The 25,459-nt window shown below is 42.3% G+C and overlaps 3 protein-coding genes across 3 annotated transcripts; 1 reads left to right on the forward strand and 2 right to left on the reverse strand.

The window, feature by feature from the left end:
* Positions 1-48: 48 nt before the first annotated feature.
* Positions 49-8,129, forward strand: tsg101a (tumor susceptibility 101a). The gene is made up of 10 exons (XM_056417649.1): positions 49-428; positions 1,452-1,539; positions 1,654-1,719; positions 2,361-2,524; positions 2,902-3,028; positions 4,429-4,486; positions 4,714-4,808; positions 5,922-6,124; positions 6,257-6,496; positions 6,763-8,129. The coding sequence occupies exons 1-10, from the start codon at positions 387-389 to the stop codon at positions 6,850-6,852; spliced, it is 1,173 nt and encodes a 390-aa protein (XP_056273624.1). The 5' UTR covers positions 49-386; the 3' UTR covers positions 6,853-8,129.
* A 356-nt stretch (positions 8,130-8,485) lies between these two features.
* On the reverse strand, positions 8,486-10,330 carry LOC130195892 (L-lactate dehydrogenase A chain-like). The gene is made up of 2 exons (XM_056417655.1): positions 9,693-10,330; positions 8,486-9,553 (listed from the first exon to the last, which is right to left on the reverse strand). The coding sequence occupies exons 1-2, from the start codon at positions 9,843-9,845 to the stop codon at positions 9,389-9,391; spliced, it is 318 nt and encodes a 105-aa protein (XP_056273630.1). The 5' UTR covers positions 9,846-10,330; the 3' UTR covers positions 8,486-9,388.
* Positions 10,331-11,869: 1,539 nt separating this feature from the next.
* On the reverse strand, positions 11,870-19,052 carry LOC130195889 (L-lactate dehydrogenase A chain). The gene is made up of 8 exons (XM_056417650.1): positions 18,944-19,052; positions 16,176-16,301; positions 15,334-15,451; positions 15,064-15,237; positions 14,775-14,948; positions 14,474-14,591; positions 13,076-13,199; positions 11,870-12,937 (listed from the first exon to the last, which is right to left on the reverse strand). Exons 2-8 carry the CDS (start codon positions 16,299-16,301, stop codon positions 12,773-12,775), a joined length of 999 nt encoding a protein of 332 aa, XP_056273625.1. The 5' UTR covers positions 18,944-19,052; the 3' UTR covers positions 11,870-12,772.
* Between the last annotated feature and the right edge of the window lie 6,407 nt (positions 19,053-25,459).

The following is a 25,459-nucleotide window of genomic DNA, read 5'->3' on the forward strand; positions in this document are numbered from 1 at the left end:
ACTCGCCTGGGAGTCGCTCGTCTGCTGCGCGCGCCACACGCGTACCGGAAGCAGTCAGGTGGAATGCCGGAACTCCCTTTTGTTGACCATCGGATGTTTGTTCTTCGGGACCTGTCTTCAACTATTAATTAGTTGTTTTTGTGTGTGATGTCTTGTATTCTGGCTCGTTGACAATAGAGTAATTACTCGTGTTGGACTGGAGGGCTCCGTATAGACACCGAATCATTGTAGTCGGGCCCGAGGCTGGGCTAACTTTAGCCTAGCATTCAGTGAAGTCCTGCTAGCCAGCGTTAGCTTGTGTTAGCTGTCAGTCTAGCCGGGTTAAAAGTCAGCCGTTCACTCACCGAGCGCCTTCATAAGAACGGCGAGAACACAACGCGAAAACCATGGCGGTTGTCAACGAAGGTGCCCTGAAGAAAATGCTGAAGGTAGGTGTTGCGGTGTATCGCTACCAACAGCAGCACGTTAGCGAGCTCATGTTACCGATACCAAACATGTCGGTGAACGTCAGCAGGTTATCGTTTCCTGGAACAGGTCACGTCAATGCTGGATGACCGGCCTGAAACCTCCTTATAAACATATGGTTTTATGTGTTGAACTGGGATCCCTCTGACGCACATGTCTTAACCTAGCTAACCTGCGTTTTTACAATCTAGCATCGCCTCCTAAGCTAGCTAACATCACTAAAACGTTAACCATAAACATTTGTTGAAACCACCATTCATACTTTGTATGTTATGTTCTATTTTTAAATTTTGTTTTACAACAATGCTTCAGGCTGCTAATGATGTCCAGCTGACTTCTTTTTTTACCACAACAAATACCGTTTTTGTTGGAGTTACATGTTGTTGATCTGTTCTCTCATACATAAATGTAATCATCTATTCTACACTTTATTGAGTATTTGTACTTGAACTATACATAATGTATGCTGTATTGTAAAATGAATTTCTGGGTCAATGGGTCCTTTTTGATCAAGAACAGTCTTATTCACATTTATAATTTCAATTCGATTGACAGGTTAATTAAAGTTAAGCATTACTTCACAGTTCATGACAATTTGGAGCGCATGCATTTCAAATGTTTGAGACGAGCATCACAGATCTCATCAAATTGTGTAAAGGACAACGAATACATTGAATAACCCAGATTGAAGTCCATCTGACATCGGGGAACCAATCTGGGAGGGGAGCAGGTTCCAGCCCTGAGTTTATACTTTGATGTACAATCACACCACAAATTAGGCCTTCCAAAGACCTGGTATATTAAATTAGTAGATATATAAGCAGACAGCAATTAAACAACTGCTAACTATGCACTAAGCATAAATTACGTCCTAAATAATTGTTCTTATTAGTTGTCAGCTCGGTCTAAAAGTGTTACCCGCGTGTCAGCAATTGTGTCTTAACTTTCATTTTACTAACATACATGATTTTGTTGTCATTGTCCAGCAATACAAATACAGAGATCTGACTGTCCGTGAGATAACCAATGTCATCTCCCAGTACAAGGACTTGAAGCCGGTCATGGATGCTTATGGTAAATGGATTCTGATCTCCTGTTTGAACTGTCTACTCTCAGTTATGTGTTCTGTGCCTAATTATGGGATACATCCCCATTGTTTTAGCTTGTTGACATCTTCTTCAATTTCAGTGTTTAATGATGGCTCCACAAGAGACCTGATGAGCCTGACAGGAACTGTCCCAGTGAGCTACAGAGGTAAAGAATGTTTACCTTGCTTTCTAAAAAAAACAGTTCCGCTATAAAAGTAACACGCAAAGAAACTCATGACTCTTCGTAGAAACTGAAAGACAGTCCGTTTATGTGTTTAGTTTTGCTTCTTTGCTCAGCCACTCTTTCTCTTGTGTACTCACTGTCGCTTCCTCTATTTATTTTGCACTTTAAAAAAAGGGTTATCTGAAATCTCCTGTAGGGTAAGTGGCAAATGGGAAAATGCCTCATTGTGTCTGCAATGGCGAGAATCCATCTCAACCAAAACGCATACAATTTCAAAACATGCTTGTGTATGTGTAAACAAATTGCCACTTGCATTGTGTTACTGCATGCCCACAATCTGGCAGTTTTTCTACTATTCTGGCATGGTTGAAATAACATTCAGGAAATGGGACACTTTTAAAATCTTATAGTGACATAGTTTCAATTAGAGTTTTAGCCTGTCAAATGTTAATTAGTTTGATATACAGTGCATCATAATTATTGTTTGCGTTATGTAGAGGTCCAAATTTTGCCTCCAAAGTAACAAAGTTCTTCAAGTGAGGAGTGAACTGATGATAATGTTGAAATAAAAAAATTATGATATAATCATATTATAACTTGGTGTATGTTTGTGTTTCCTGTAGGCAATATCTACAACATACCAGTGTGTCTGTGGTGTCTGGACACGTATCCCTACAACCCTCCCATATGTTTTGTCAAACCTACCAATGCCATGATGATCAAAACTGGCAAACACATCGATGCCAACGGCAAAATCTACCTGCCTTATCTACATGAGTGGAAGCATGTGAGTGTCAGGTTTTTATTCACTATTTGTAATGACAGACTGTTTAGGCAAATACTTCGGAACGTTTGAAATGCTAAAACATAGAAATGGGTAATGTGCTTATAAAGGATTTGTGGCATCACAGTGGCATTTTTTTAAATGTATAAAAGATTGCTCTAACATACAATTATATTTGCATTATAATAGTAAGTTGAACTGTAGTTCCCTGGGGTGTTTTTGATAGGTCTACCAGTCAGCACTAAATGGCACCATCATTCGGGTCGTAAATGTACTTTTGGCTCGAGATACTATTTGTGGTTTTGTTGTTCATTCAAAGCAGCATTTAGCATTTGTTTTCTTCCTTAATAGCAACATGCACTTTATTGTTTGTCTTACAGCCTCAGTCAGACCTGTATGGTCTGATTCAGGTGATGATTGTGGTTTTTGGAGAGGAGCCTCCTGTGTTTTCTCGCCCCACCACACAAGCCCCCTATCAACCGTTCCAAGCAGCTGGACCCCCTAATCGTGAGTGACATCCATTGTTGTTTGGTTGTAGGGCATTGTTAGTGGCCATGGCCTTGTTAAATAGTGTCAGGAGGATCCACAGACTATGACTATTTATATTAGCAACATGTCACTTTTTCTGAAAACATACTGAACACCTCTTAGTACACTAAAAGTGTTTCTGATATATTTGGCCACCAATTTATATGAATGATGGTTACTCTAAATATCAAACAGCTCTGTAAGAAATACATTTCATAAGCGCCAAAACTACAGCAAAATATCCAAAGAGTTAAATAATCACCTTTTCCTCAATAGTTTAAAGTGAGAACATCTCACAGTTGTTCACAATAACCCCAAATGCGGTAACACAATGGTGATTGAAGCTATAATTTACTGATGAAAGTATTGCAATATTTATATGCTCTACAAACTGGCAACATTCCTTGAAAAATAATGCTGTAATTCAGTTTTTCTACATTGTATAAATATAAACAGAAAAATGTGAAGCTGATGTGCAAACAAAAGTCTCTAGACTGCTAAACTCTCCGCACAATGTCATTGTTTTCACTCCAATACAAATTCTAAATCAACCAGGACTAAAAAGAAACATTTAAACCTTTTGTGAGTTGCCTAAATTGTTTTAAATTTAACAAGGTGAACTGCCAACTGTTAGATTAGATAATTGTATTTCTTCTAATCTATCTTCAAAGCTGTGTTCTATAATGTTGTTGCCATAAGTTGAATGTTAACCGGTTTTGAACTTGTTTATGATTAATATTTTTCATAAAGGTTAAGAACATTTAGAAATACAGTATATGTTGACATCATACTCTGCTCCTCCAATTGTTAGCAATAAAAAAACATGTTCAGATATTTTCCTACCTTCTCACTTAAGTGTCATTGCGGAACATATATATATATATATATATATATATATATAACAGGTTGATATTGAAATGCACAAAATACCAGATTTAGCATAGCCATGCTCTGTGTGCATTTGCTTTTTAATTCATCTCTATTCTGGATAGATAGAAGATGTACCCATACAAGTTTACCACTGTAAAATGATTTGTGGGCTTCATATTGTATCAGAAAACATAGCATTTTTATACTGTGCCAGTGGTTTAGCTAGTTTTATATCAGACGGTCATAAATCTTCCACTTATACAATACCTTGAAGATGATTCCTATTGTTGCTGCTGCTTGTGTATTATTGGTGTATATTGGCACACGTCTTAATATTGCATCATAGTTTAAGTGCTGCATTTATTTCCTGAAGCACTAGATGGAGCTCAGATGCCACGACAGCACACCATGCAAAAATGAAAGTCTTAAAGTCTGTGAGAGTGAAAGATAAATAATATTTCCACCTGTATGTCCTCATATTTGATTGTTTCACTATCTCTCTACCTCAGCTTCCTATATGCCTGGCATTCCTGCAGTCTCCCCCTACAGCCCAAACCCTAACCCAGGGTAAGAAATGTGCAGTTCTCAAACCTCTCCCCCAGCTAACTGCATATTATACATACTGTTTGTTTTCATGCTTTCTTGATTAGCATATCTAACAAAAGCACAGCATGTTATTAGTAAAACATTTTGCAACAGGTTTAGTTACATGTGTAGCTTATACCTTTAAGGTTAAAGTTAGGTTAGAAAGTACAAACTTTTTTTAATACTTTTAAAAATTAAACTCTTTGCAGAAGCTATCCGGGATACCAATACCCAGGGGGCAACTCTTACCCGGCCACTACTGGACCTGCACACTACCCCACCCAGACTCCAGCCTCCACAGTGGGTATGTATCACATTTAGTATCCGTGCTGCTGTATTCCTTTGTCATAGTTAAATGTCTAAAGTTTAACATTGGCACGGGTTTCAAATGCTTTTACAAATTGTACAAGCACATCAAGATCCAGACGAATATGTCCACTCAGAAACTGTTTTAGTCTGTCCGCTTTTGTTTACATTTCCCTTTTTGTGTTAGTATTGCAACACAAGTTATTTAATACTTAAATTATCACATGTCCTCCTTTCTATGGGCCCTGGGTTAACTTTGAATGAGCACAGTTGACCTTTTGACTCAAACTATCTCGCCCCCTGTGTGACTTCTGTGGCGCGCTCAGCCGCCAGTGAAAGGTCGTTAGTGTAACTAGAGTGGGGAGCATTAAAGGCCAAAGGGTCGGATGGATCTGAAGTTAAAGGCACAGCCCCCAGCCATCACACCCCACACCACAGACACGGTTTTAAATTTAGGATTGGAACAGTACCTCTTCACAAAGACATACCCACCCCCACTCGTCATAGTTTAAGCTGGGAGATATGTTTGACTGGTGGAGTATTGTGAAAATACCCTTAATTTAAACTCTATAGCAACAATGTCAATGTTACACAATACAATAAACACACCACCATAAACTACTGTCATACAGTTTACAAAAGGTGTGTTACTGTTGGGAAGTCCTATTGGATTGTTTTTTTAATGAGTTTCTGTTCTTCCAGTAACTGAGTATATCATTGTGTATTTAGTATCCAACTTACATCATTACCTCCTTTGTGAGGGCATTCTGATGACACGTTGGATTCCACTCAAGCTGGAACCTAAATGAATGAATGTTGGCTAACTACTGACTAGTGATGCATGAATGGAAAGACTTAGGATAACAATTCCACAGAAACAATTGAGGATCCCCTTCACGTCCTATTTCCTGTTTGACATGTAAACAGAGCATTGTTGTAATGATCCATTTGTTTCTTTGAAGATAACTCAGAACGACTCTATTTGGATAAAAAAAATCTCATGAATAGGGTCAGTTACATCTTTCTCCCTTGCTCAGGGTAGGACTTTTTGTTGTGTTTATTATTTGTTTTGCCTTTTCATTGTCTAACATCACTCCTGAACTCCTACCAGGCCCAAACAGAGATGGCACCATCGGCGAGGACACCATACGTGCATCTCTGATATCGGCTGTGAGTGACAAGCTTCGCTGGAGAATGAAAGAGGAGATGGACAGAGCTCAGGCAGAGCTGGACGCCCTGAAGCGAACAGAGGAGGATCTGAAGAAAGGGCATCAGAAACTGGAGGAGATGGTCTCTAGACTGGACCAGGAAGTGGTGAGAAATCCTCTTCCTGCACCTCTTTTTAATGTTATATCTGTATTTTTTCCAATCCTCTAACTGTCCCGCTATTTGGGCTATAATACAAATTTAAAAAAGATGTGTTTGTAATTATTTTGTTTCTGCTAGTCTGAGGTTGACAGGAATATCGAGCTGCTGAAGAGAAAGGACGAGGAGCTGAGCGACGCATTGGAGAAGATGGAGAACCAGTCGGAGAACAATGACATTGACGACGTCATCGTGCCCACAGCGCCGCTCTACAAACAGATCCTGAACCTTTACGCTGAAGAAAACGCTATTGAGGACACTATCTTTTACCTGGGAGAAGCCCTTCGCAGGGGTGTAATAGACCTCGAGGTTTTTCTTAAGGTGATCACGTCAACACAACTACAACTAATGTATAACACAATGTCTAATCGGCCTACATCGCGAAAACAGCATGTTTACACAATATTTAGTAAAACAGAAGGAGGGTTACAAGGGTGGCAAGGCATTATGCAACCCTCATATACAGTTGTATTGGTTACAAAATGAGCTTATCTGTTCCACAAGTGAGACGGACGACTTAAAACCTGTGTAGACCCGGACCTATAGCCACTCGAGGCCCCTCAATGACTGATTCTCTTCTGTTTCAGCATGTTCGCCTTCTGTCCAGGAAGCAGTTCCAGCTTCGTGCCCTCATGCAGAAAGCCCGCAAGACTGCCGGTCTCAGTGACCTCTACTGACCCAAACTACCAGGAAACATTCATATTTTCACTCTCTTACTTAAACCTCCTCTGTTTTATTCCCCTTTTTAATGTCTTCTTGGAGCTGTCCTTTTTAACAAATCTCAATAAAATCTCTTCTTACGAGACAAAAAAACAGAATTATTTAAAAACGTATTAATCATGAAGAACTGGGCTCTCCTGTGTCGCCACCGCTCTGATAGGATGTAATTGGCATTTTGATCTGACCAAATACTTTATTGAGATAATAATCAGTCGTGGCCCTTTGGCACCAACATCAAATACAAACCACTGTGACCAAGTTGTGCGGTTGAAACTAAAACATGCTTCAGGCTCATGCCATGTTCGTGAAAGTGAGGCCTATTTGGTGTTTGTGGGTTGGCCCACCGTGAGTTGGTGTGTCCACCCGTATATATGTTGCAGTGCAGGGTAACCCACAGATTCTGTTTGCAGTCACTTTTACAGACAGTCGTTCGGCTAGTAAGCACAAATTGTTTGGGGCTAGCAGCGAGTTGCTTTGTAGAGCCCCGAATGTCCACTCCTCTCATAGGGAAAAGGTTAGGCTCTGATATAAATACCCAGGGCAACCTTTTTAGGGAGGACATGGGGTTCAGCCTCAGGAAGTAAGGCTGCATGAAGTCTGGGTCATGTCCAGCAGCCATGGAGTCAAAGGGATCACTTTTCATAGAGTAGAGGTGATGATGAACGTTGACATGGAACTGTGATTTCTTCACTCTTGTTTGAGTCATTTAATGGCAACGTGTCGAGCCCTCTTTCCACTTGATCACACTATTATTTGTATTTCCTATTTCCCCGTGTCTCTTTACAAGGGTGTGAGAGGTTCTTTGTGTCAGCTGCTCAGGTCCGCCCTCCTGTCTGACTGCATTAACCAGTCAATCGTGATTTACTCTGGACAGTGTCTCTGTTGAAGGTGGGTGAGTCTCGATGGTCTTTGTTCGAAGGTATTACAAAAGAAATGCAGATTTTGTTTCTTTTCGGTCCACTGAGAGGGTTCGGTTTTCAGTAAAATAAGGAAAAAGTTGTGAATATAGCCAGAGCAAAAAAAGTTATTGTACTAATCAAAACGTTAACTTATGTAAAGTTTTCAAACATGTCTCATTTAAATTAGCCTTTTACTAAATGCACTTTGAATTGTATAATAGAATATCTGCTGTTATTTTTTTTTCTTGTTTCCAATTCAACCGTAGACCACCTGTTCTTTTTATATCTGTAGATTTATGTAAATCAGTACAAATAAAAGACATCTGATTTAATGATTTGTCTCTATATTTATTTGATTGATCAATATTATTTCTTTGTGTTTTTTCATAATTGTTTGAAGAAAAAAACAGAAAAGTGAAATCTGACTTTTCTTTATCGCATGCACCAAAATGAAAAGCTGTAATTTACACTATTTTCAACTGATCAACCCCATAATAATAATTTGTAACATACTTGTAAGCTTGTGTAGCAGCATTTGCCACAATGTCCCATATTGAAGCTCAGTATTGATTTTTATCCGCTTAAAAACCTCTAATCTGCCTCGTGTGTTGACAGAGCGGCGGAGTCATCTTCCCTCGGTCAGAACATAAACGGCCTTCTGCTCATTTGGATCACAAACAGGAGGGCAAAGAACAGTATTCCAGATTTATTGGATGTTACGACAAATATATATCAATACACAGCTGCCATGACGGGTGCAGTTTCTCAGTGAGTTCCGTGATTAATAAACCATGTCTCAAGTTGTAACGGTAAGACATAAATATATCTTAAAAGTATTAACAGCTATAAATAATACCATCATTATTCTCTTGATATACTTTTTAGCAGTCTGTTGGAGTAAAAATAAATACAAGTTCATTACATTCTGTTAACATTCATAACCTGACCCCCAGGCCATAAGTGTGGCTGACTATTTGCACTGATTCTCTCATCTCTTTGCTGAGGTTAAGTAAATCTTAGAAGTTAGTGCACTTGTGGTTTTGCTTGTGACGAAGCCTTCACTGCCGACCAGTAAAGGTAGCATTGCCTTTCTCAAATAATAAGATACGTTGGTACCCAGTGCTATGCAGCCGTGTCATCGTGACTACAGCTTGATGCGAAGGCCTCCTCACGGGGAATGGAATGTCCCCATTATACTCCAAATAAAACTGAGTTTTCCAAGAGGTGAAAAACAGCTGGCAACAATCACAGAATAAATATAAACTACGAAAACTGAGTGTACAGAAGAAACAACATCAGTGCAGTTAACATATACAGTACATAGAATGTAAACGCAATATGCAGAGGCGACAAAGAGACGATAGACGGCGGGTGAGCGCACAGGCTGAAGGGGGGAAGTTAGGTTTCTGAGAATTCAGTCATGGAGGAAGGAGGACAGAAGGAAAGTGACACCCATACGTGAATATCTGAAAGAACCATCTAGCTTACACACTAAACCTTTTGAGATATCCCGATGTTTCATTGGACTGTGAAGGGGCAAAGGAGGCAGACAACCACACGGTGTAGGGGGTGGCTTCAGAGCGCATCGGAGTATTCAGAGGCTGAGCTCCTTCTGGACGCCCCACAGGGTCTCAGCGCTGTTCACCAGCTGCTTCTCTTCGTCGGGCTTCAGTGTCATGTGAATCACATCCGTCAGGCCGCTGTTGCCCAGGACACAAGGGATGCTCAGGAAGACCTCGTCCTTCACGCCGTGCATGCCCTGTCAGAGGAATGGAGCGCGCCAGGGTTTACGGGCCATTTTATATCATAAATGAAGAACGTGCAGTAATGTTTGTAGAAAACCAACTAATACGATTATTCCAACAGCTTAATGTGTGGCTTGCTCCAAATCTTCTTACCTGGACCAGTGTGGACACAGGGTGCACTTTGTGCATGTTCTTGAGGATGCTTTCCACCAGGTCAGCCACGGACATACCAATGGCCCAGGAGGTGTAGCCCTTCAGCCTGATAACCTCGTAGGCCCTGCAGTGCACACACAGAGGCAAATACATTCAAAGTGAGACTATTTTGGATTATGTTTACTTCCACTTGGCCATCTTCCTCTGACATCCATCATCCATCTTCAAGTTGTTGTCCTGCTGATATTTTAGCTGTTTTTCCCCAGGAGAGAGGTGTCCAATTGATTGATGCGTGCATGTTTGTTTGCTTTTTGGGGGGAAGTATATATATATATTATTCTTATATTGTTATGAGCTTGATGTATGTGTGTGTATGCAGAGGGATTAAGAATATATCTGGTCCATGTGAATTAGCCGATCATGATGTGCAACATAAACTCAAACCCGCTCCTTAGTCTGGATTGGTACAGTTTTGTAAGTATGCTTTCAACATAATGTGAATGGGCTCTGATGTATGTTTCATACACTTCAAAATGTCACCATGTTAAATAAGGCCTCTGCTCTGTTGGTCATGCAGATGGTGATTGTCTTTGTTCTCTGTTGAGACCATTGTGTACGTTCACCCTTCGTCTCTCTTATATCTTTTATTTTGGACACAATAAAATCTCTTCTTGCGAGACAAAAAAAGAATTATTTAAAACGTATTAATCATGAAGAACTGGGCTCTCCTGTGTCGCCACCGCTCTGATAGGATGTAATTGGCATTTTGATCTGACCAAATACTTTATGGAGATAATAATCAGTCGTGGCCCTTTGGCACCAACATCAAATACAAACCACTGTGACCAAGTTGTGCGGTTGAAACTAAAACATGCTTCAGGCTCATGCCATGTTCGTGAAAGTGAGGCCTATTTGGTGTTTGTGGGTTGGCCCACCGTGAGTTGGTGTGTCCACCCGTATATATGTTGCAGTGCAGGGTAACCCACAGATTCTGTTTGCAGTCACTTTTACAGACAGTCGTTCGGCTAGTAAGCACAAATTGTTTGGGGCTAGCAGCGAGTTGCTTTGTAGAGCCCCGAATGTCCACTCCTCTCATAGGGAAAAGGTTAGGCTCTGATATAAATACCCAGGGCAACCTTTTAGGAGGACATGGGGTTCAGCCTCAGGAAGTAAGGCTGCATGAAGTCTGGGTCATGTCCAGCAGCCATGGAGTCAAAGGGATCACTTTTCATAGAGTAGAGGTGATGATGAACGTTGACATGGAACTGTGATTTCTTCACTCTTGTTTGAGTCATTTAATGGCAACGTGTCGAGCCCTCTTTCCACTTGATCACACTATTATTTGTATTTCCTATTTCCCCGTGTCTCTTTACAAGGGTGTGAGAGGTTCTTTGTGTCAGCTGCTCAGGTCCGCCCTCCTGTCTGACTGCATTAACCAGTCAATCGTGATTTACTCTGGACAGTGTCTCTGTTGAAGGTGGGTGAGTCTCGATGGTCTTTGTTCGAAGGTATTACAAAAGAAATGCAGATTTTGTTTCTTTTCGGTCCACTGAGAGGGTTCGGTTTTCAGTAAAATAAGGAAAAAGTTGTGAATATAACCAGAGCAAAAAAAGTTATTGTACTAATCAAAACGTTAACTTATGTAAAGTTTTCAAACATGTCTCATTTAAATTAGCCTTTTACTAAATGCACTTTGAATTGTATAATAGAATATCTGCTGTTATTTTTTTTCTTGTTCCCAATTCAACCGTAGACCACCTGTTCTTTTTATATCTGTAGATTTATGTAAATCAGTACAAATAAAAGACATCTGATTTAATGATTTGTCTCTATATTTATTTGATTGATCAATATTATTTCTTTGTGTTTTTTCATAATTGTTTGAAGAAAAAAACAGAAAAGTGAAATCTGACTTTTCTTTATCGCATGCACCAAAATGAAAAGCTGTAATTTACACTATTTTCAACTGATCAAACCCATAATAATAATTTGTAACATACTTGTAAGCTTGTGTAGCAGCATTTGCCACAATGTCCCATATTGAAGCTCAGTATTGATTTTTATCCGCTTAAAACCTCTAATCTGCCTCGTGTGTTGACAGAGCGGCGGAGTCATCTTCCCTCGGTCAGAACATAAACGGCCTTCTGCTCATTTGGATCACAAACAGGAGGGCAAAGAACAGTATTCCAGATTTATTGGATGTTACGACAAATATATATCAATACACAGCTGCCATGACAGGTGCAGTTTCTCAGTGAGTTCCGTGATTAATAAACCATGTCTCAAGTTGTAACGGTAAGACATAAATATATCTTAAAAGTATTAACAGCTATAAATAATACCATCATTATTCTCTTGATATACTTTTTAGCAGTCTGTTGGAGTAAAAATAAATACAAGTTCATTACATTCTGTTAACATTCATAACCTGACCCCCAGGCCATAAGTGTGGCTGACTATTTGCACTGATTCTCTCATCTCTTTGCTGAGGTTAAGTAAATCTTAGAAGTTAGTGCACTTGTGGTTTTGCTTGTGACGAAGCCTTCACTGCCGACCAGTAAAGGTAGCATTGCCTTTCTCAAATAATAAGATACGTTGGTACCCAGTGCTATGCAGCCGTGTCATCGTGACTACAGCTTGATGCGAAGGCCTCCTCACGGGGAATGGAATGTCCCCATTATACTCCAAATAAAACTGAGTTTTCCAAGAGGTGAAAAACAGCTGGCAACAATCACAGAATAAATATAAACTACGAAAACTGAGTGTACAGAAGAAACAACATCAGTGCAGTTAACATATACAGTACATAGAATGTAAACGCAATATGCAGAGGCGACAAAGAGACGATAGACGGCGGGTGAGCGCACAGGCTGAAGGGGGGAAGTTAGGTTTCTGAGAATTCAGTCATGGAGGAAGGAGGACAGAAGGAAAGTGACACCCATACGTGAATATCTGAAAGAACCATCTAGCTTACACACTAAACCTTTTGAGATATCCCGATGTTTCATTGGACTGTGAAGGGGCAAAGGAGGCAGACAACCACACGGTGTAGGGGGTGGCTTCAGAGCGCATCGGAGTATTCAGAGGCTGAGCTCCTTCTGGACGCCCCACAGGGTCTCAGCGCTGTTCACCAGCTGCTTCTCTTCGTCGGGCTTCAGTGTCATGTGAATCACATCCGTCAGGCCGCTGTTGCCCAGGACACACGGGATGCTCAGGAAGACCTCGTCCTTCACGCCGTGCATGCCCTGTCAGAGGAATGGAGCGCGTCAGGGTTTACGGGCCATTTTATATCATAAATGAAGAACGTGCAGTAATGTTTGTAGAAACCAACTAATACGATTATTCCAACAGCTTAATGTGTGGCTTGCTCCAAATCTTCTTACCTGGACCAGTGTGGACACAGGGTGCACTTTGTGCATGTTCTTGAGGATGCTTTCCACCAGGTCAGCCACGGACATACCAATGGCCCAGGAGGTGTAGCCCTTCAGCCTGATAACCTCGTAGGCCCTGCAGTGCACACACAGAGGCAAATACATTCAAAGTGAGACTATTTTGGATTATGTTTACTTCCACTTGGCCATCTTCCTCTGACATCCATCATCCATCTTCAAGTTGTTGTCCTGCTGATATTTTAGCTGTTTTTCCCCAGGAGAGAGGTGTCCAATTGATTGATGCGTGCATGTTTGTTTGCTTTTTGGGGGGAAGTATATATATATATTATTCTTATATTGTTATGAGCTTGATGTATGTGTGTATGCAGAGGATTAAGAATATATCTGGTCCATGTGAATTAGCCGATCATGATGTGCAACATAAACTCAAACCCGCTCCTTAGTCTGGATTGGTACAGTTTTGTAAGTATGCTTTCAACATAATGTGAATGGGCTCTGATGTATGTTTCATACACTTCAAAATGTCACCATGTTAAATAAGGCCTCTGCTCTGTTGGTCATGCAGATGGTGATTGTCTTTGTTCTCTGTTGAGACCATTGTGTACGTTCACCCTTCGTCTCTCTTATATCTTTTATTTTGGACTTGAAACATCTGCAAACATCTTTGATAAATCATCTAATGTGTTGTGGTTGACCTCTTGCTACTGCAAGATCAACAACAACCAAGTGAGGTTGTCGGACCGTGAAATAATGGCACAATATCAAAGCCTGCAGGCCAAACTGTCCCTTCCGAAGATATACCACAGCTTGATATTACATTTTTTTTAATAAAAAATGTTATTAAAAATGCTGATTAGGTAGAATGGAGACAGTAATTTGTTTCGGGTGAACCCGTCTTTGATAAGCATATAATATTACCTGCTATTTTATTAATACTGCCCTGAAAGCAAAAAGTGAGGCCACGAGCACAACTGAACAGTGTTGCGTTACAGAGCTCAGCCATTGTGTTGGTCCTGTGGAGCCGGCGCAGTGCGCTGAGGAGTGAACGCTGTGAACCTGCCTCTGCTTGCCATTTGGCCCGCAGCCCCGGTAAAATTCCTCGCCACGCATAGCCAGCTCCAACGGATTCAATTGTGCCTTTGGCATTCGATGTCGCCTTTGTGTTAATAGGCAACCTTGACTGAAAGCCACCAAACCCTCGAGGTCTGTTTCAACATTGTATGCATGGCTCCCATCTCAGCGCTGGACAGATCGCCCTCGGGCACGTGGCCGATTGCTTTGCAGATTAGAATGATGAGTGTGGGAGGCAAAAAAAACGTGGTTTGCAAGGTAGTTCAGGGAGGGCTTTGAACTCATAGGCAGTTCACTGGAAACATTAGTTCTACTCACCCATCAACCACCAATTTATGCACAGCCTTCCAGTTCTCACTGTCGTCCTCGGCCCCCATCTGTGGGTTGAGGCCCTGCAGAGAAACTCCGGCAACATTCACACCGCTCCACACGGGCACTAAGAGAGACCGACACACAATAGAGAAATATTAGTCCATCCTGTCCACCATTTCTTTTTGACACCAAGCCAACCATGTCAACATCAAACACGCAGTTGATGTCGCTGTATTTAAAGATGTGCAGCAGACCAACACCAGTGGAAGGGCCGGCAGAGATTTTAATTTTAGTCCGGGCTGCATACCACTGGAGTCTCCATGCTCTCCGATGATCCAGCCGTGGCAGCTGGAAGGGTGGATGTTGAGCTTCTCTCCCATGAGGTGGCGGAACCGGGCGGAGTCCAGGTTGGTGCCAGAGCCAATGACGCGGTGACGGGGGAAACCACTCAGCTTCCAGGCCACGTAGGTCAGGATGTCCACTGTCAGGTTCAGGGGGACAACATGTGACGATCATCTTCATCTGCGCCATTTGAAGCCACACCTTCTCTCGCATTCCTCTCCTCCCTCACCCATTCACACTACAGTCAGTCTGACCTGGGTTGGACACCACCAGGATGATGCAGTTGGGGCTGTACTTGACGATGTTTGGGATGATGAACTTGAAGATGTTGACGTTGCGCTGCACCAGGTTAAGGCGGCTCTCGCCCTCCAGCTGGCGGGCACCGGCTGTCACCACCACCACTTTGGAGTTGACTGTCACACTGTAGTCTGACACATTGACAAAAGGAGAGACGTTCTGACATACCATAGTGAAAACAAGTTCTTCAAGAGTCAAAGGTTGCAGGTATTTCTGTAAATTCTCACCTTTGTCTGCTACAATCTTGTGTGTCTTGAGAAAGAGGGATCCGTGCTGCAGGTCCATGACCTCGCCTTTCAACTTGTCCTCCATCACATCAACAAGGGCCAGCTCATCACACAAGTCCTGAACAGATGCATATGATGAGTCCTTCTGACAACTCATTACACACTTTACACCGACAAGCTGGCTGCTTGTCGGTGCTGGTTACCTTCTGCCCCCAATGGATGGGCTTAGATCACCCAGTTGTTGGATTACCTCCCCTCCCCCCTTCCTACTCGTTGCAAGTCATGTCTAAAATGTATGTGCTTATGTGCTAAGGTGTTTTTTTCCTGCTCCCACACTGTACCCCTCTCGGGGCATAGTCGGGGGGTTGGTGTTTTTTCTCGCCTTCTTCCCTCATGTTATGCTGTAATCTTTCATCCACCCTTTCTTGTAATTTCGATGCTTTTGTACCTGTACTCTGGCAAACGACAAATAAATATATCAATCAATCAATCAATCAATCAACACTGTGCCTCATATATCACAAACAACGACAGCGAGGTTATTCAAGGAGCCTGAACTCTTGTATTTCTAGGTTTATAACATGGTTATAAAAGTGAGGGGAAACACTCTTCACCTCTGCCCCGACTGTTCAGCAGCATTGTTAGTTGTAAGACATGTGACCTGGTTTCTCTTTGCCTCTGTTGTTCCTCAGCTGGCAGTTAAGTTGTTCTAAGTTTGAGCTTTTCAAGGGTGAAGCACTTCATAATAACTCCTGTAATACCTGTCATTACTCGACACAGCCACACAATTTCCGCAACTCTTCCTCTTTACGTCACACCTTCTTTCTTTCTTTCGGTCTCACCTTGAGCAGTACGCTGATGGCACAGGCCATGCCCACCATGCCGACACCCACCACCGTCACTTTGCTCTTGCTGCCAACAGGCTCCTCCTTCATCACATGGCTGATCAGCTTCTCCTTGGTGGACATCTGCAGAAAGTAAGGGGGTATTTTGGGAAGAGTAGGTAAGCGGGCAAATAGTGTGTAAAAGGCGGAGGAGTGTGGTTGAGAGTGGAATCAGAGAGGCAGTTGAGTAGTGCTCGTAATGTATTGGGACAGTGTGATGCGGTGTTACGAATAGGCCCACACAAGCGCATACGGGTCTACTTCCTCAAAAAGCAATCATAGAGTTCCTTTTCATCTGTCACAAAACTGAAAGTTTTCCCTTCTCATAACTTCAAAAATAACCTTTCCCAACCCTAATTACTCATCACGCATCACTCGTTTCTGACTCATGTTTACTTCCATAAATGGTTTGCGGACATTCCTGCGTTGCAGCGCCACTCTGGGTCTCCATGGCAACCCAAGCCTGGGAAAGTACTGCAGCTCGTATCTGTGCAGCGCAGAGCATCCATGGCTGACGTCACACACTACTTTATGTTTCCTGTTTGGGAAAGCATGTGTGAGAGTGCTCACGCTTTCATAGGTTTGCATCATCGGCATGATTACATTTAGTTCCCTCTGTGGTGTGGAGGCAAGCACCTTTAGAGTACATGACGCGATTATTACACCTCAGCAGGCACGTGCACAGACATTTTGGGGGGCAGGTGCTCAAACCTAAAAAAAAGGGCACCCATTGCCAAAAACAAAATTCTGACAGAGTTGAAGCATAAGCAGCATTACACCAATGATGCTGTCCTCGACCTGCATTTCCTCTGGGCAGGATTAGACAGCTAGCTTACATTTTCTTTATGAATAAAGTTGAATTATTATATGGCAACAACAGTAGGCTACAAGTGTTCTGATTGGATAATGGGCCGTCATGCCAGCCACGTATTACCCTCCTCGCTGGTCTGATATGGATGCGTATTGCCCTCTGACCTCATTTTCAAAATGAGCGATATTGATAGACATCAACAGCCAAGAGGAAATTCAGAAGCAGCGAAAATGTGTTTTTGAAAGTGATGAAGAGGAGAAACTATAGTTTGGAACACTTGTGTTGTTACTTTACTGTAAATTTAAACTATTTTAGCTGAACCGTGTTGTCCGTTTTCTACAAGATTAATCGTTGTCAGACTGGAACAGCCAAAACAAAGAGATAAAACAATGAGGCACAAGGATAGCATGACACCGAGAGCTCGCATTGTTAGAATAGTTTAGCTCCTATTTTCTGGCTGTGAATTCTCGTGACATTTATAAACATACTTTCAAAATGGTCTAAACAGCATTTATACAACACAAAAAAGATTCTCTCTCTCTCTCTCTCACTCAAACATGACGTCAGTAAACAGCTGCAAGGCTTTGAAATCATGGATTTCTGAGTTTGTGTGGGTTTTTTTTAGGAAACGTCCACCAGTTGTGACGTCATGTTTTCAGCAGCGCTAATGTTCTGGTTGATTTATCACAAAACAACGTTAGGGGACAAACACCGTCATGACCTGTGTGTGTGGGTGAGCGTCGCGGAGCACGTCGGGGCAAAATTCTCACAAGAACTCAAATAAATGCCCCGTCGGATATCAAATCACATTTGGGGGGAGTTTATGACAGAGAGAGTAACTTTTATTCTTAAATACTGATGAATGAAAAAAAATTGTCTCCAGCAAAAAGGGCACTTTTCTCATCCAGGGCAAACGGGCTGGTGCTTGAGCACCACTAGGGCTCTATCTGTGCACGTGCCTGCACCTCAGTACACCTTCCTGGAGAAAATGTTGAAGACCTATCCAGAAAGTGTTTGCATACAATGGTTTAATGGTAAGTGGTACAGTCCAACCCAATAACCCTTTATCCAACTATCTCTCCCACTGAGGTGAAAGCTGACAACATACCAGACCCTGACCCTGACGTGAGCCGGGTGTATGCTTCACAAGAGGACCCTTTGCTAGCTCACAGTAAATAATGTACTTATTCAACACCAATTAGTGGCTTAAAGAACTCAATGTTATGTAGTAAGAACGACATATCTGCAGCATTAGTTCTCCCACTAAGATCTGCTTCCCAATGGCCGCCACACACAGGCAGGCCACTTCCTGTGTCATATTTAAGGCTCGGGCTGCTGTGTGGATGGTGGTCGCCAATGTCAAGCAGAGGTCAAGACAAAGAACCCGATGCAACAATAGAGACGGATTCAGACCACCCACATTGTAGGGCCGTTATAACCTGTAGTATCGCGAAAGTCTTTTGGGATGTATCCTATATTTAATTTGAGCAGGCCCAAAAAAATAAATGTCCAGAATATACAATAGATTCTTAAAACCCATTCATGTAACTGCAACAAGTGGACTGGGACATATGCCACTGTCAGGCCATCATCCAGTCGCTTCTGCAGCTGCTGCTTCACACTAGCTATCATTCATTACAATACATCAAATGTAACACATGTATCCGGATGGATAACAGGTCATAAACTGAAGTCATTCATAATAACCAATCAACACTATCGATATCGATATTAACCGGCGACACGGCCCTCCCCGTATCCTCCTGAAATGCGCATCAGGTTGAAGAAGACCCCCTCCCCCTTAAAACTACTTCTATCAATACAAGCAAACGGGGAAAAGCCCCCAAAATAAACGAGTTTCTGGAGAACGCCAGACGCGTCGGTGTCCTCTCGCTCATGTGTTTGAGTATCTTACCGTCAGGCTTCACGTAGGCAGGTGGGAACACGGGTCTGTAGCTGCTCCGGGGCCGCTTGTCCGCAGAAGTGGTTGCTGCAGAGGGGGGAGTCTCCGGTATTTAAAGACAGCCTCCTCCATCCGTGCGACGTGCGCACATATTCATGAGCCGGGCGGGTCGGCGCTCGCGGCGCATGCCGAGTGTCACGTACGAGGCAGGATGCGGGCTGTGCAATCGCTCGCAATATGGGGTGACGGTTTTATTCCCCTCACCCCTATTTTTTTCAGGATGAGTCATTCTCGCTGCGCTTCGTTATGACGTTGCCTAACGTTAGTTCAGCAATGCTGGAAACGATTATCGAGGGAAAAGATGGTATTGGTGGTCAAGAAGCGTGTCTGTCTGCTTCCTGTCTGCCACACAACTTGGCTACAGCGAAGAACCCGGATGTGCTACGACCTCATTTAAAAACACTTGCTCTAGTGTTGCTGCGTCAACGCGGCTGTTGTGAGACGTGATACTCCGTGCGATACGTGCAGCGAGGAGGGCCTGTGAGTCTTAGCTATATGACTCGTGCAGGTCTAATTAGTCAGTTAATTCAATGACGGACACGAACAGGAAATGGTCCTTGAAGTGGAAAAATACCGGTAAAGTCTTTGAGGGTAGCCGGGTTTATTACGTCATCATTCTACAATATCTGTAACACTTTAGCGCCCCCTGTTGACTATTAAATATACTACAAGAGAGAGATCCGGGATCAGTTATAACATAGCATTTCCATTTTCATTGTTCTAGTCGACTATTTGGACTAAAGGTCTGTGCAGACGGTCCAGTTCTAGATATGTTGTATTACTCGGAGAGATACACAATTATCTCTCCGAGTAATTCACAATTTGGGAAAAAAAACATGACTTTGGCAGATGGTATCATTCACTGAGTGTGACAAATCACCCACATGGACAAATGATGATGCACCCCAAAAAAAAGATGACGCAAATCTATAGCAGTTTAATCAGCTCAACAGAAAACCATTGCCCATGTTGCCAACTATTTTATAAACATACAATAACCTGTTTTGATAATTACATGTTGTAGTGAAACACTGGTTTTGTGTTAACTCCTAATGAGTTTGGTTCTAAGTTATTTTAGACATGTCAGATAATTAGTAAGGTCAGATTGCACCCATAATTGTGAGTCATGATTGATTTATACAGTTCATTGACAGAACTATATGTCCTATAACATCAATGTTATAACACATTTACTCTGATCGAGATCATTTATGACTAACACATAGACTAAGTAATCTGATGCACAACAATGACAAAGATGTCGGTTTATGATTTGATGATGTTATGAGTCCTGAGCCACCGCCCTCTCTGCTCTAATGTTGTATGATGAGTTCACATGCTGCTGTGTAATCTCCTTTCACTCAAAACTGAGAGGTGTTTCAGCAATCTCCTGGCTTCACTTTAGACAAATAATCTAATCAGCTGTCAGGCGAGGTTGACATTTCAGTGGGGTGGGTATCCTTACATTTTTTTTAATAATAGTGCAAACTGACATTACATAAACACCGACAGAGGTAAATAAATTTGAATACTAAATCAGAGAAAACATTAAACATTACAAGAAACAAACCAAAAATAGATATAATCTTCCTTGGGGTCTGGGCGGTCCGAAGCAGATAAACCCAACCGAGTGACTGGAAGGCCAACCCCAGCTGATCTCTCATTGGACCCTCTCGGCAACAACAAGTGGACCGCTGCTGGTGCTGCGTGGTGGGCGGTCAGAAACCCATCCACCAGGGTTCTACCAGCATAACAACAGGGTTCACCTGTGGTGGCCTGACACACAAAAACAATACAGTAAAAATCTGATCACACCTTCTCGGCCTTCCTGAACTTCTGCAAGTCTTCACTAGATCAATATAACAACATTTTAAGAGAGTAAGCTAGTTTGAAATGTATCTTCAGTCTATCCGTCCTGCTGCCATCAGCGTAAAGGTACAGAACTGTAAAGGCACACACAAACAGACTGAGGAACAGCTTCTTCCCCAGAGATGTAGCCTCCACGCCCCTCTCCCCCTCCCCACACACTGGAGCTGCAACTCAAACATACCCCCCCCCCCCCTCCATATCAAGCAAGCTGATACAATTTAACTTACTGAGACACTTGACACAACTGCACTATGAAAATAAACATCTTATTTTTATCTGTACATCTTTATCCTTGTGTATTTTTATCTTGGACTTGTCTATCTCTGTTGGCTGTGGGCCATCAGATAAAATTTCATTGTATAACAATGACAATAAATACCTCTTTATCTTTATCTTATCTGTTCATTTATATCTAGCAATCTTATGCTTGTCATGTGTGGTCACGGTTGTCGCAGCAAGAGAGGACCCAAACGCCGACATTACTCCACAAACTATTTAATTACAAAAATCACAGACCAGACCAGACAGGAGCGAAAAAAACGACCAAACAACAGAAACAAGCCACACTGGAATGAGGACAAACAGGGTTACACAGGCAAGGTGAGAGGATGACAACGGGGGTGAGACAGTGGACACAAATAAATAAGCGGGACCAGCAATCACACAGAAGGAAACAATCAGGGCCAGGGCAGACAATCACAGGGAGACAGACGACACAAGAACTTCCAAACGACACAAAACTAGACACAAACTCCAGATCATGACAATGCTGCTCCCACTGGACACATGCCCCCCCACCCACTCACAGCATACAGGCAGGGCCTTGAGTATTTGTAACACAATTTTTCTTATTTTCCTCTTGACACGACTTTACACAGATTCGAAATGTCGAAGTGTAAACGTTCAGGTTTATTCAATGGATATAACAAAAAAAAATGCATTTAGCGTTTAGGAATTACAACCATTTTTCCATAGTTCCCAACAATTTTCATAGGCTCAATTTAATTGGACAGTTGTCTAAAAATGGATTGATGGCCAGTAGTGGACTGTTCCCTCGTTACATCTTGACAAATTAATTACATAGAAAGGTCGGCAGATAATTAAAAGTGTAAGGTAACTTGTGGCATGAGGACCAACGAGCGGTCAATGCAAGTGAAGTAGCTGACCAACGACACCAACCTCAGACACTTCAACCACATATCCATTGCTTTATTTTAAATCCATTGCAGTCGTGTAAATAGGCAAAATTAGAATAATTGTGTCACTGTCCAAATACTTATGGCCCTGAATGTATATCCAATGCACTTTGTTGCCTTATAGTGGTGTGTAAAGTGCTCTTTAATATCTCTTCCTCTGCCACACCTGCTTATGCATTGCTTAGAAGCTGCTCATCTATAACTGCTGCAGGTACTGGATAACACTGCTGCTGTTCATATATGGATTCATCGGCTTCCCTTCTTCCACGGCGTCCACCTGTGGGCTCAAAGTCAACAGAAAGTTATTATTTCCACTCCCCATTCTTGTGCAGAGCTTGGTGTATCCTTTATGAAGGATGACACCCAGAGGCCAAATATCAATGTACACATTCTGTAATTCATAAATGAATCCATTGCAAGTGATTTGTCCGACTGATCTGTGTCACTCAGTGGTTTCTGTGTGTTTTGTAAAACTGATCAATGACATTACTAAAGAAGACTTCAGATCATAATTAAAGTTGTAGTGCATTTCAGTGCCTATGGCCATGGACAAAGAAAGGCCTGAGCAATCAAAATAAAAGAGCTTGAGTTTTGCAAGAAGAAAGCAACACAATACAATGCTGCCTATGGAAGCTTCAACAACATGATATGGAATTAGTGGACATACTGTACACCCTAGTCGTGCTCCTATGTGTGTGTGTGTCTGTGTGTGTGTGTGTGCGTGTGTGTGTGTTTACAAGTTTTAACACAGTGCTCATCCAATCCAGCCTCTTATCATTTTGAATTATAAACCACTGGCGCAATACAAGCAGTTCACCAACCGGAGGCGCTATCATAAAGGCAGTCGAACAACCTCCAGGCTCTGGTTCACTCTGACAACATCACCACATGGACTTTAAAGTGTTGTTCAGAGAAGACATTCAGCATCCACAGTGAAAACAACACACACTCTCATTGCCCAAAAGACACCATTTGAGGTTGACGGTGTGCTGCTGAATCGATGCTCACTTAACAATTGATAGTACTGCATTAAATTAAAGGTGTCGACATAACTTAGATCCCCAGAGCACTTCTCCTTAAATGGCAGTCCCTCTTCAGTTAAAACAACATCCACCACATGTTACCTGACTGCAGTGTTTCAAGAGACACTGCCAGAGACCGGCGAAGTTCCATTCTATGTGTGTGAAATCATACTTCATCTCCCGTAGTTTAATCTCCTCAGTTTGCCTTCAGCGATGTACTCAAAACTTTCCCCAGACTCAAAGCAACTTCTTGCACTCGCTGCTGAATTACTTGTGTTTTTCTCCGTCTTCCACCACTCCTTTCAACGGTCTCTGGAGCGTGTGCCAATTCAATCACACCGAACCCCCCCAGTGAAATAAAGACACATTAGTTTGTCATGTTAGCTTTCTCTCACACCACCGGGGCAGTTGCCAACACGCTGTTATTGCGCAGGGCATTGGGACCGAGGAGTATCTGCTGAGGGTGATATCCTACCTGTCTCAGTGTGCCACGTAATGGAGAAGAATCTAATCACCTCGCCACAGCCTCCTCCTCCCGCCTCTGTTTGGAAATATAACTGAGGCCAGAGAACAAGGCCACATTAATCATAAAAAGGATTTGCCAGGGAGCAAGATCCCTCTCACAACTCTGTCAGAACAACATCCTGCAAACTGACGTTACCTCACTTTGCCTCAGACAGACACATCCTGAATCAAAAGCATTTAAACCCACAACGCCATCAGATTTGTTCTTTTTCTGTATTAATTTGTCTTTCCTTGACTTTCAGCATGAATCAAATATTGTTCTTCCTCTTTCATCCGACAGTCACTTTTGACCTTCCTTTCCTCTCTGTCATATCTATCTCCCCTTCCTTCGCTGCTCCCAGCCCTCACCCTCCTTGCACTTCCTGGCTTCCAGCTTCGCTCCATGCACACCTTCTGTCTACGATTGATAACATCCCCGATGGAGCTCCTTTATTAGCCACCCACAGGCAAATTAACCACAGCAATAATACACCAATCAACAGCAATTATGCTGCAATAAACCCAGGGAGAGCTCTGCTGGGTGCTGGAAAGGATGGGGCAGTTGTAGAGTGATTGGAGGTGTTTTAGAATCAAAGGCTGCGTGTCTGTGCATACATTTACGTGTTCTACAAGTACATTCAATTGAGCATACTCTTCTTTTTTTTGTGCCTGCAGTCTTAATCCCTTCATAGGGCATGCTATTTTAATCAGATGTGAAATCAGTCCTAGTCCCCAGGTCCATATCAAGTGCTAATTGAAGTCATGATCAGGCAGGTTTTATTCTCAGCTGTAGTATCAGAGTCATTATTGAAAGTAGAAGCATAAATGCAGTATCCAGCAGAATGAATCGAGGTCCTGAATCAATGTGGGGCTGTCATTACTCTATGAGTGCAATATTATGATTAAAAGCATCCCATTTCACATCATTAGAGCATATTGAAACACTTCAGTTACAATGTTGGCACTAGTTAGCTTTTGGACTTTGCTGCCTAAACAGCAGCCTGGCGTTGTTCTCCAGCAGCTAAATGATGATGAAAACGAGTGGAAGCATAGTTATGAGTTTTCTGCCTGCAGGCATTCCCGCACCAGCCAAGTCTGATTTCAAGAACAGCTGCTGATTTAACCCCCCCCCCTCGGATTTTTTATTTTATTGCACTCACAAACATGCATTCAGACAAGTGCAAGTATACACCCGCATGTTCACAAGCATGCGTACATGCTTGCATGCGTACATGCTTGCATGCACATAGAACAACACAAGCAAGGGCTCCTTTGTAAAGGCAGACCAATGACCCTGAACTCCTGTGTAGCTGGGAAGGCCAATCTTTATATTGCAGATCTGCTTTATACCAGTGAATTTGACAAATTATGTTTGCAGATGCATCAGATTAGTAACCCCTAACTGGCTTCAGAAACAATAATCCGACTCTCATATCAAAGTGGACCTCTAATTCTACTGCTTATTTAATTTGTCTCTTTTAAGACTCTAGCTCAGCTCAGCAGATTGTGATTCATTCTTGCAATTCCAATGTCAAAAGGCTGCGCTGTAATTCTAGAAATCGGCGCAGAGAAACACCTCGACACTCAGTGGGTGGAGGACCTTCATTTCAACTTTGTTTCACAGAACATGTATGTCACCTCCAACCTGGAGGTGCCTCAGCCGACCTCCACAACTTAATCCTGGAACAGAAAAAGAAGAAAACATTTCTACCATTTCTTCGAGCATGAAATTAAATACATTTCCTCTGGCTGTCCCAGCTCTAATTATTTCAGAGGATTTATGACAGTGTCATTGTTATTTGTTTAAAGGCAGTGAACACATTGTATTGTAGACTGTAGCAGGTAGCCTCACATTCTTTTACATGTCACTGCAGAAG

Source organism: Pseudoliparis swirei, chromosome 6, assembly GCF_029220125.1.
Source record: "Pseudoliparis swirei isolate HS2019 ecotype Mariana Trench chromosome 6, NWPU_hadal_v1, whole genome shotgun sequence".
In the NCBI taxonomy this organism is placed as follows: Eukaryota; Metazoa; Chordata; class Actinopteri; order Perciformes; family Liparidae; genus Pseudoliparis; species Pseudoliparis swirei.